Source organism: Dromiciops gliroides, chromosome 2, assembly GCF_019393635.1.
Source record: "Dromiciops gliroides isolate mDroGli1 chromosome 2, mDroGli1.pri, whole genome shotgun sequence".
Lineage (NCBI taxonomy): Eukaryota > Metazoa > Chordata > Mammalia > Microbiotheria > Microbiotheriidae > Dromiciops > Dromiciops gliroides.
The window spans coordinates 143,027,135-143,039,357 of record NC_057862.1 but is presented as its reverse complement, the minus strand read 5'-3'; the positions used below and the strand labels follow the sequence as shown (position 1 = coordinate 143,039,357).

The 12,223-nt window shown below is 34.8% G+C and overlaps 1 protein-coding gene across 2 annotated transcripts in view; it reads left to right on the top strand.

The window, feature by feature from the left end:
* The window catches only part of ICE2 (interactor of little elongation complex ELL subunit 2), a 54,955-nt gene that overhangs the window by 23,502 nt on the left and 19,230 nt on the right, over nucleotides 1-12,223 (top strand). For both annotated transcript variants that reach the window (XM_043989967.1, XM_043989968.1), the window contains exons 9-13: nucleotides 414-595; nucleotides 873-1,854; nucleotides 3,154-3,332; nucleotides 6,156-6,285; nucleotides 12,105-12,189. In XM_043989967.1, the coding sequence (XP_043845902.1) occupies nucleotides 414-595; nucleotides 873-1,854; nucleotides 3,154-3,332; nucleotides 6,156-6,285; nucleotides 12,105-12,189 (1,558 nt within the window). The remainder of the gene's footprint in view (nucleotides 1-413; nucleotides 596-872; nucleotides 1,855-3,153; nucleotides 3,333-6,155; nucleotides 6,286-12,104; nucleotides 12,190-12,223) is intronic.

The window sequence follows — 12,223 nt, the reverse complement described above, 5'->3', positions numbered from 1 at the left end:
TGGAAAATAAATTTTTAATAAGTTTAGATCCTGAAAATTTTCCCCTGAGGTATAAATTTCATTTAACTTTTTAAAAATTGGACTAGATTTGAGAGAACCATCTTTAATTTAGATCACATTAGAAAACCCAAAATGCCTTTTGTTCCAATTCCTTGTACAAGAAAAAGGTAAAATATATTTCTCTTTAACAATAGAATCAGAGATCTTTAGAGAAGGGAAGGAATCTTGGACATCAACCCTTTCGTTTTTCAAATTAAATGAGATAAGTTTAATGACTTGCCCAGTATCCCACCAAAAAGTGATAACTTGAGAATAGAACCCAGATTTCTTTATTCTTAGTCCAATTTTCTTTATTCTGTGTTGCCTCTCATCTTATTTTTATCAAATACAAATGCCTTTTTTCTTATCAAAAGGTTCCAAGCCAACAAAAGTAATTTATATTGACTCACCTCTTCCCAAGAAAGAAATGACAGTGAGAGAGAGAAATCAAATTTTTCATGAAGTACCACTGGACGTTTTAACAACCAAAAATTCAGCTATTCCTGTCTCTGCCGTATTTATGGACAAACTGGAGGAGAATATATTTCAGTGGGATGTAAGTGATGCTTGGGCGAGGAAACACATTTATAAACATCTAACATTCCTCACTTTTGTAAATTTTTGACAAATGTGAAAGATGCCCATCTACTTTATTAAGTGATATATACCAGACACCCTTATGTCAGGTGCTTAGGGTCCAGAAACAAAAATGATGTAATCTTTGGTTTTAGAAGAGTAATCTACTTTCAGTGAATTTTAAGATAGTCCCTCAAACCCTACTTTGTAGGGTCACAAACTTTTTATTAATGGTGTGATAATGATTTTGTTTTAAGGTGCCTTCTGATATTAAGCAGTCCCGAAGAATTGAGACTTTTGAAGATTTAGATCTGAGTTTTGATGAGGATGTTACAGAATTAGAAACTTTTGGAGTAACAGCTAATAAACCATTAAAAACGTTGAATACATCAAGCCTTCCTCCCTCATCTACTGTAGCAAACCTTCCCCCAACATCAAGTACAGCATCTATTCCCTCTAATCCTATAAATTTATCAAAGATTCTGATGGAGCAATTGAAAAAGGAGAAACAACTGATGACCAGTGTAAACAGTGAGCAAGAAGAACAGAAAATTAAAGATAATCAGGAATTTTCATTATGTGACAATACTCTAGATTGTAAAAAAGCACAGTTTTTTTCAGGTGGTGGTGAATCAAAACAGTCTGAATGTGATTCTTCCTCATTCAAAGACTTTGAAAAAGAAAAAATCGAGTTAAGTGAAGAAAATGATACTACAGATGAAGAATGCAATGCTATTAAACTAAAGGTCCTGGAGAAAACAAACACTTTTAAAGAAATAATTGATATATCAGAGCCAAGTATGACTCAAGATGTTTCTTGTAATAGTGATACAGATGAAGAACGTTTAATTATCGACATAGAATGTAAAAATCATGATAATAACAAGCAGGAGATTCCCACCCTTAATTCAAGTCCTGTACTAGATACTCTAAGGTCTCCTATACCTATTCAGACTTCTTCAGAAAACTTGACTGATGCTACTGGTAGTCATGAGGAGAAAAAATGTGCTACAAAAAAGTGTGGCAAACGATTATATAAGAAATTTGATCCAGTTGGACAGATTTTAAAAATGCAAAATGAACTCTTAAAACCAACGTTAAAAAAAGTCCCTGAACAGGCCTTTGTGAATTTGGAAAATTCTAAACACCACCCCATAGCCCTTGCCCCAGAACAGCCAGCCACTGCTACTGATAGTCCTAAGTCTAAATGCTCCTCAGCATTTCAGAAGCCAAAAGGACGTGAGTAAGCATTTATAATTGTTTTTTTCACCTGATGTTTTTAGCAAATAGTTTTCCTTGCCCCTATTCCTCATATACTTTTTCTTTGCTTTCTTCTACAGCCTTCATATGAAATGTGTCCTTTCTTCTTGTTCTTACTCTATCTACTACTTAATATAATACTACTTCTGAACCTTAGTTTCCCTTGTATAAAATGAACAGGCTAATTTAAAACAACAAATTCTAGATTGTATGTTATTATTCATATAAATTGTGAGTGAGGGGTTCTACAACGTAATGGCAAATACAGTATCCGTTTTGTTGTTTCTGTTGATTGTGTTCAATATGTACTTTCACTTGATGGACAAAACCATCACAAGTTGGTTAAAATTGTCATACAAGAGAAAAGTTGGTTTTGTATTGGTCTAGAATCAGTTTTAGTCCAGATTCATTGTTCATCTGTCTTGGCACAATGCCATTAAAATAATCAATTTTAATTACAGTGTTTTTGTATCAGTACCCCTTATATATAATTAGATCTGAATATGGGTACAACTTATGTGCTAGAAAAATCATATCCCTTAAGGGAAAGAAAATATACAGTCACACTGTGGAGACAGGAAGTTAAGATCCTCTTTCCTCCTCTTGCTCTACTGAATTTCTTACTGTATTAGGATTGAATAAAATCCTTTTTTTTTTTTTAGCATTTGAATAGAATTTTATTTTCCAAAATATATGTAAAAACAAAATTTTAACATCAATTTTTAAAAAACTTTGTGTTCCAACTTCTCTTCCCCCCTCCATTCCCACAAAAATGTTTGAAACATTTTTTCCTTATTTTCTCTCACCAAATTTGCTTGTCTGTGTCACATTTCCTCTTAAAGTAAAGGAAGTAGGATCATAGAGCTAGAGTTAGAAGGGACCTCAGAGGCCACCTTTTCCAATTTTGCAGTTGGGGAATCTGAGGTCCAGTATAGTTAAGTGAGTTGCCTATGGTCACATAGGTAGTAATCATGAGAGGTAACTTTTGAACTGAGGTTCTCTGCAGCCAGAGCCAATATACTTTTCCCTATAGCTTCACACCTCCCGTTCTATCTCTTTCTGGCAAAAGAAGCATAAATAATAGTAGGATTAGTGACAGAAAATGGTCACACAAAGTTGAAAAAGAAAATATCCTATAGGTAATCCTATAGATGATTGAATTTATTGTATCATCTTGTGACTTGTATTGATTAAAATGTATTACTTGTAATAATGTAAAAACGTAATAATACTTAAATAGTACAGACGCAGTCTAATTGGTAATATATTACTTTTAAGGATTGCTACCACACAGTCTTCAGATGTTTGTTGAAAACAAATCAGAATACTTAACACCTCAAGAAGGAAATCTTATTTATAAATTATTCAGCTTTCAAGATCTCCTATTACTCGTACGTTGTGGTGTTCAGAAAGTAGAGACAAGACCACGTTCCAAAAAACGGAAAAATGTTAGAAGGGTAAGTAATTATTGGAGAAAAAGGAAGACTTGAATGAGAGACAGAATGGTATAGTATAAAGAGAACCTGGTTTGCAGTTCGAGGTCTTGGGTTCAAAACTTGCCTCTGTTTCTTGCTTATGTTTGTAATCTTGAGTAAGTTACTTAACTTTCCTGGGCGGTCCTCAATTTCCTCATCTCTAAAATATGGAATTGGATAGGATGGACTTTTATAAGATACTTTTCAGCTCCAAAGCTACAGTACTAGTATATAAACTCCCAGCAAACGCATATGATGCTTTTTTAAAAAAAAGTTTAAATTATTTTAAAACTCTCTAAGACCCTAAATTAAGAGAACAACCTCTTGCAAATCTTAGAGTGAACTAGAGAGGCTTAATTTGGTCTATGTGATGAATTTTGGAACATTGTTAAATGCTCAAATTTCTGAGTAAAACTTAGTACAATTTCTATTTATAAAATTCAGATGAAGCGATTGTAAATGTTTTAGTTGTATCAGTGTTTGTCTAAATGAACCTAGTTTCATAAATGCTTCATTCTAAAATATGAAATTCACAAGACTGATTATTTCAAATGTATGTGGAATTGAAGGAACAGAACAGAAAAGGCTAAGTCCTAGGGTAATTTTGAAGGGGAAAAAAGTGTCTGGTAGGATTCTATAAGGGCATAAACTATGAAACCTCTTATGAGAATTTAATTTGTGGATGATGAGAAAAAATAGAGAATGAGAGGCAGAGAAGTCCAAATAAAGTTATCACTTAGGAAAATAAGAGCCAGAAGTTATGTCTAGAAAAAAACCAAATGTTAACATATGACATCCGTAGCTATATTTAAAATATCATTTAAATTTTTAAAATGTCATTAAGTAATTCTTTTAAATATTTGAAGCAATATAATTTGTTTTCTTTTTTCCTAATTTCCTGGAGATGGCAGTAGAGGTCATAGAAATAGGTTATAGTTTCCTATGCAGATATTCATAGTGAGCTCTTCTTCCCCCAAATTGCAAACACATAAAAATGTTACCATTGTAAAATTGTTAAATTTATTTTAATTAGTTTTTTGTTTGTTTTTCTTGTTATTTAATTTTCTTTTATGTAGCATTATCAAGTAATTCAGTATTCTGATCAGTAGAGCTTTTTATATAGCTTCCAGCTTGACTCTACCATTGTATGACCTTGGGCAGGTCACTTTACATCTTGGAATCTTATGACTGAAGGATCTCAGATGTTATCTCATCTAACCCACACCTGGAGGAATGCCCACTCCATCACAAGTTGACAAGTAGTCTGTGTCCCCATTCTGCCTGAAGACTTCTTGTTATGGAGAATACTTTATCTCCTGAAACAACTCATTCCACTTTAAGACAGCCTTAAGTTTCAGAAGCTTTTGTTCATCTTATGCTGATATCTGCCTTTCCACAGTTGCTACCCAGGGTCCCTAGTTCTATTCTCTTGGGCCAAGCAGAATAAGTCTGATCTTTCCTTCTGCTTCAGAGTCAAGCATTTATTATGTGCCCACTATGTGCCAAGCACTGTGCTATGTGTTGTGGATACTAAGAAAGGCAAAAACAGTCCATGTCCTCAAGGAGTTTGCAATCTAATATGAGCAACAACAGGAAGACAACTGTACAAACAAGAAAAGGATAAAGGATAAATTGGAGATAATCTTAAAGGGAAGTTATTAGCATTAAGAGAGATCAGGAAAGGCTTTTCATAGAAGGGGGGATTTTAGTTGGGACCTGAAGGCAGCCAGGAGTTAGAGATGAGGGAGATCATTCTAGGCTTAAGGTTGGTCAGCAAAAATATTTAAAGATGGAAGATGGAGGATTATGTGTTTGGGAACAGCCAGGTGGCCAGTGTCACTGGATTGTAGAATATTTGGAGTGGGGGTAAAAGAGGATGGTATGGTATAAGAAGAATGGAAAGGTAGGAATGGGTCTGGGTATGAAGAGCATTAAAAAACAAACATAAGATTTTATCCTTGAGGCAATAAGGAGTCACTGGAATTCAATGTGTATGTGTATGAGTGTGTAACAGACATAGAGAGAGAACTTTGCTTAAGGAAAATCACTTTGATAGCTAAGTGGAGGATAGATTTTAAGGGGGGGAAGGCTTAAGTCAGGAAACCAATCAGCAGCCTATGGAATACTATATAAGTGAGGTGATGAGGTCCTATTACCAGGGTGGTAGCAGGTCTAGAGAAGAAAAGTTGGCATATATGAAGAGATGTTACAAAAGTAGAATTGAGAGGAGTTGACAATAGATTGAATACTGATGGTGAGAATGAGTCAAAGATGACACCTGGGTTGTAAAACTGGGTAACTGGAAGGATAGTGATAATAAAATAGTTCATAATAGGGCAGTTAGGAAAGGAGGAGAGATATGGGGGTGGAGGGAGAATTGGAAATAAGTAATTTAGTTTTAGACATATTGAATTTAAGTCTATGGAACATCCAGTTTGAAATGTCCAATTGGAAATGTCACAGTTGGAATGTGAAACTAGAAGTCAGGAGAAAGGTTAGGACTAGATAAAGATACCTGAGAATAATCTGCATAGAGATGATATTTGATTCCATGACAGTTTATGAGCCCACCAAGCAAAATAGTATACTTCTGACTGCTCCCTCTGTGCTTCAGTCTCACTAAGGCCCCATCTAATGGATCTACATAGACCCAACTTCCCTATTAATACTTAACCTACCTTATAGGCTTGTGAGGATAAAATGTACTTATGTGGAACTGCTTTGAAAAGTATGACACATATGCAAATTCATTGTAGTTAATAATAAATTAAAGCAAATTTGAGCAGTTTAATTTTGTGTTTCTAGCAATCTCCAGTTTATGTATTGCCAAAATTGGAGTATCAGGCTTGCTATGGTGTTGAAGCGCTTACTGAAAGTGAACTTTGTCGCTTGTGGACTGAGAGTTTGTTACATTCTAACTGCCTGTTTTATGTTGGTAAGTGTGATTCATGTTCCTTTTGGATTACTGCCTCATTAGCATACAGTGATTTCTTTTGTATTAACTATTTCTTGCTCTAAGATTTTAAAAATCACTTTTGATTATACTTCCAATCAAAGAAAAATTTACTTGCTGTCACTGTATTATTGTTAGGCAGGCAAAGAGACATTATATTGTGCAAAGATTCTTAGTGAAAATATGTGAAACAAAAAAAGGATTCCTGTTTAACTAGAAAATGTAATTGAAATGCCTGTTCGTTTATAAAGATGTTATTGATTTATTATTAGGTTTAATTACTTTCTTCCCTCTCAGGAAGTGTCTAGGAATCTACCTGCATTTTTTATTGCATTTCTCCTTACTTAGTGCTTTTTAAACTATAAAGGGCAATATAAATGTGTATTGCTACTGCTACATTTTTATTGTTGCTAGTAGTTTTGCAAACTTTTTTTCACAACATGACTAATAATATGTTTTATATGATTAACCTCTAACATTGAGTACCATCTTTAGGGAGAGGGAAGGGAACCAGGGAGAAAATTTGGAACTCAAGATTTTATTAAAGCCACTTAACCCTCATTGCCCTGCAAAAAACAAACAAAAATCAATGTTAAAAATTATCTTAACATATAATTAGAAAAAATAAAATACAATTAAAAAAAAGTTTAGTTATGCAACTTTTGAAGCATTTCTTTTACCATCCTATTTGCTTTTGGTAATTCATTCCACCTGGAGGCTTATCTCATTCTTGGAAATTCTCAGACAAACACTTACTAAATGTTTACTGTGTGCCAAGTACTATACTAAGGTCTGGGGATTCAGGAAAAGACAAACTAGTCCTAGCCCTTGAGGAGCTCAAATTCTAATGCTGAGTAAGTAGGTGCTTACAAGATTTATACTGAGTAAATGGGAGGTAATCTTCCAGGGGAAGGCACTGCTAGCTGGGGAGCTGGGGTCTGGACTGGGAAAGGTGGGATATCATACATGTTTTGAAGGAAGCCGGTGAAACTGAGAGGTGACCGTGAGACCAAACAGTATTTAAGGCAGTATGAAGGCCACTATGAAGGCATGGAAATGGAAAATGGATTGTTTTGTACCGAGAGCAGCAAGTAGACCAAGAGAGCTGAATTGTAGGGTATATGGAAGGGAGTAAAGTATAAATCTGGAAAGGTAAAGAGGATCTGTGTTAGAGAGTTTTTTTGTTTTTGTTTTTCTTTACCACCACCAAAATGCTGTCAAGAATGCTTAGTCCTGCAGCTACAGCCATTACGAGTTCTCAGAATTTTCTCACAACTTCCCTGATGGAAATAAACCCCACTTACCCTCACCTCACTTTAATTTCAATTTCTTCATTTTACTGATGAGGAAACTGAGGACCATGAAGGCTAAGCAAATTTGGATTTCAAGGAAAGGAATTATCAGAGGGAGGATTTGAACCCAGGTCCTTTAGGTGTCAGTCAGCCTTCTTTCTATGTCATTGATGGTGTCTTTTGCACCATTTCTCATGTTCAAGTCAAGTAATACGTTCTAGACTATTAACCGTGTTATAGAGTTTTAAAGACCATATATTTTATGTTTGATCCTGGAATATGGAACCATATTATAACTTAAAATGCTTGGCATCAAGCTTCCCTTGTTTTTAGACCTGTTCAAACCTTTCCCACCATTTTTAACAGTCAGTCAACAAGCATTTATTAATCACCTACTCTTTACCAGGTATTGTGCTAAACTCTGAGGATACAAAGAAAGGTAAAATCAGTCATGTCAAAAATCTCATGCTTGCAAACAACTGCTTATATAAGCAAAATACATATAGAAGATAAATTAGAGATAATCTTAGAGGAAAGGCACTAGCATTAAGGGGAGCTGGGAAAGGGTAATTGTAGAAGGTGGGATTTTAGTTGGGACCTAGAGCAAGCCAGGAAACAGATGAGGAGAGAGAGCATTCCAGGTATGGAGAATGGTCAATGAAAATGCTTGAAGTTGGGAGATAGAAGGTCCCTTGTGAGGGACAGCAAGAAGGAAAGTTATTGAGTGCCAGCCATTTCTTGGTCCTCTTAATCTGCCATATATAGAGGTAGCTACAGGATGTAGTAGATAGAGCTCTGGATTTGGAGTCAGGAAGACTTGAGTTTAAATGAATTGGTTTCAGATTTGTAATAGTTAATGCGATCCTTAATCATCTGTGAAATGGGGATATTAATAATACCTACTTCACAACATTATTGTGAAGATCAAATGTAAAGTCCTTTGCAAACCATAAAGCACTAGGGCAATGATATTTTTTTATTTAGTTGGTTCTATTGCTTCTTTGCTCTTTTTCCTTCCTTCCTTCCTTTCTTTCTCTTTCTTTCTTTCTTTTCTTTCTTTCTCTCCTTGTCTTCTGAGGAAGTCCATAAGTGCTGCTATGAACAGTAACCATTTACCCTCTTGGACTCCCAAGGATTTCATATAATTCTAAGCCCAAAAGTCAGTCAATCAGCCATGGTGGGTGGCTCAGCCCTGATTTTCTCTGGCAAATAAATTACCAGACAATCCTTCAGACACTTGAAGATCTCTATCTTGGTGCTGTTTAGTGTTCTCTTTTCCAAGCTAAGTATCCCCAGTTCCTTCAACTAATCCTCATATGACATGGACTCAGGGCCTTTTACCATCCTCTATTGGATACCCTGTGTCCTATCAATGTCTTTTTTTTCTTTTTTTCTTTTTTTCTTGGCAAGGCAATGAGGGTTAAGTGACTTGCCCAGGGTCACACAGCTAGTTAAGTGTCAAGTGTCTGAGGCCAGATTTGAACTCAGGTACTCCTGAATCCAGGGCCGGTGCTTTATCCACTATGCCACCTAGCTGCCCCCATAACAATGTCTTTTTAAAAACTCTGGTACCTACAACTGAACACAGTTCTCTAGATAAGAATTTACCAGGGGGACTGTCACCTCCCTCTTATTATAAGCTTTGCCTCTCAATGTAACCCCAAGATTGCATTAATTTTTTTTGGTTGCTATGTCACATTAATGACTCATTGATCTTGAAATCTATTAAAACCCCCTGACTTTTTTCATAATGATTACTCTCTGACAATGTAATGTCTCTCTTGTCTCATACTTGTGAAGTTGATTTTTTGTACCAACTGCAAGGCTTTGCATTGGTCTCTGTTTATTTTCATCTTACTAGGTTTTCTTCAATATTATAGTTTATCAAGATCTTTTTGGATCCTTATTCTGTCCTCCAGGGTGTTAGCTCTTCCTCTCAGTTTGGTGTTATCCTCAAATTTGATAAATATACTAGCTATGTCTTTAAGTTATTGATAAAAATGTTAAACAACATAGAACTCATAAAATCTACCTTCAAGAAACTTTCAGACCAATATAGCCAGACTAATTACTTCAGGTCATCCACACTTGTTTCTTAAAACTGTCATTTTTTTTGTATATACAGATATGCTCATTTCATTTATATTTGTCCTGTCTTCCCTCTATAGAATGTAAACTCCTAAAAGGAAGACTTATTGCACCAAGGGTGGTGTTCTGTGTACAGTAATTATTTTTCACTGAGTTTATTAGATATAAACTGTGATGTCACTTGAAAACATTTAGATCATTTAAGAAAAGTTCCATTAGTATCTGTGAGAAATAACTATTAATAATCAATATTTTGGAGGACCAAGTGATCTTCCCTTCTTTCTTAGTTCTTTCTTCTACCCCACTCAAGGTCTAAGTCCTTGAAAGTAAGATTCATCTGGGTCAAACCAGACTTAAACTCACAAAAAGAGTCTTAGGTGGAGACAGATCCTTTTGTCTAGATAGCCCAAGGACATTACTGATGAGATTAAACCACACCTAGATGAAAGGATTTTGCTGGATTAGTTTGAATGGGGGTTTTACATTCCTTTCTCTGATGTCGTCCCTGGACTTCATTTTAATGACCCACCTCCAATTGTGTCAGCCAATTAGATTTGAATGATGCTAACCAATTAGATTTGATTGTTATGTGATGGACCTCCCTACAGTGGGAAGGGTATATGAACCAAGACCCGATGTGAGGAAGGGGTCTTTGGGCTGAGAGGAATGGCCATAGACCTCATTTTACTAAAAACCTGCCAGCCTTATTAATAAAATGATTAAATTACCCAGAAACTATGTCTCATATATTTAAACATCACATATTTAGGCTCTTATTTATAATATGTTTATTGGGGATAGCGATTTTTAAAAAAAATGAATATTCCTTTTATAACAATTAAACCATTCACTTGTTTCTTCTTTGGAGAAGTCATTTAATGAGTAAGTGTAATAAGGATGCAAAGATGAAATTGATAAAGAGTAACATAAGAAGATGGGGAAGAATGTATTTGGTTTTTTTGGAAAATAATGTTATTTCTAATTAGTGTTGGATACAGCTAACCAAAGAAGTGCTTGCTAGCAGTGGCAACCTTAGGGAGGAAATAATAATTTTAAGAAATCTAGTTTTTCAGATCCTTTGATATAGGTTGCCTTAATTTATTTTGAAGTCGTCTGCTAGGTGCTGTTTTGATAACTAGGTCTGGGTAGTATAATAATGACATTTTTGGCCTCCTCTTCAAAGACAAGGAAGATTTGTAATTTGCATTGGTGGAGGAAGTGCCCTTGCAGATAAAATCATGGATCTTTGGCATATGGAAGTGTAGTTTCATGTTGATTGGTCTTTTTTTTTTTTTTAATGGTGAGCTAGCTATTTGGAAGTCTTGTGGTGAATTTTAGACATTGTAGTAGTAATGCATTTAGCCATGTAATGAAGTATCTCTTATCTAGTCATGTTTTGACAACCAAAATTAAATCACAAAAGCCACTTTTTTAGAGATTAAACACAGTGAATTTGCTTAATTTGACATTACACTGGACATTTTCACTAAAGTTCTAGTCCAATTCCTCATTATGGAATAGAGGGAAAGGTGGGCTTTTGAAGGCCAGGCCAATGTAGCAGAAGTTCTGGCTGTTCCTTTTAAGCTGAAGAGGCTTAAGTTTAAGCCTAGCAAGAGATTGTTGTCAAAGGAGAAGCCTAGCTAAATTTAGAAAGTCACCAAAATAATTAATAATGACTATTTTTGCCCATAATAATTCAAGAAATTGTCAGCTAAGTTGTGGACATATAGTACAGAGGTGTCAAGCTCACTGCACATGCCGAACACTGAATATCAGTCAGAACCAAATTAAAATGTAATCAGGAAATGTTTAACAAAATAAATAAAAATATAATACAACATCAATCTGTAGCCTAATAGGATCTGTTTCTATTTGAGTTTGACACTGGATATCAGTGAGATGCTTTGTATGTCACTAAAATTATAGAACTTTTGAGATTGGAGAAATCGTTAGATACTAAATTTAAAAATAAAGACATTTACAAATTACAAGTTCAATGTAAATTTGCTTCAATATTGGAAACATTTTCAGTTTGAAAAATATTTTGATAATAAATTAACTGAGTCATTTTAAAAGCAACCCTTTAAAATCACTTTGAAGTTGTAGTGTATAAGATGTTTTTGTTTTTGTTTTGTTTGCAGGGCAGTGAGGGTTAAGTGATTTGCCCAGGGTCACACAGCTAGTAAGTGTCAAGTGTCTGAGACTGGATTTGAACTCAGGTCCTTCTAAATCCAAGTGCGCCACCAACCTCCCCTGTAGTACATAAGATGTTTTAAGGAAAACTTAAACTACTTTGGTTAATGTTTTAACCATTTAACCATTTTAAAGGCTCTAAAAAACTAAATAGTTTGGAGGATTATTTTGGTTTTATTTTTTCATGTTATAACAGTTTTAAAAATAGGCTTTGACCTGTGTTTTCAGGACATATTGATGCCTTTACATCAAAGCTTTTTATGCTTGAAGAAATTCCCATCGATGGACTCAAAGAGAAGTTTGCAACACTCAAGTAAGACAACTTAATTCATTGTAGTAGGTGAAAA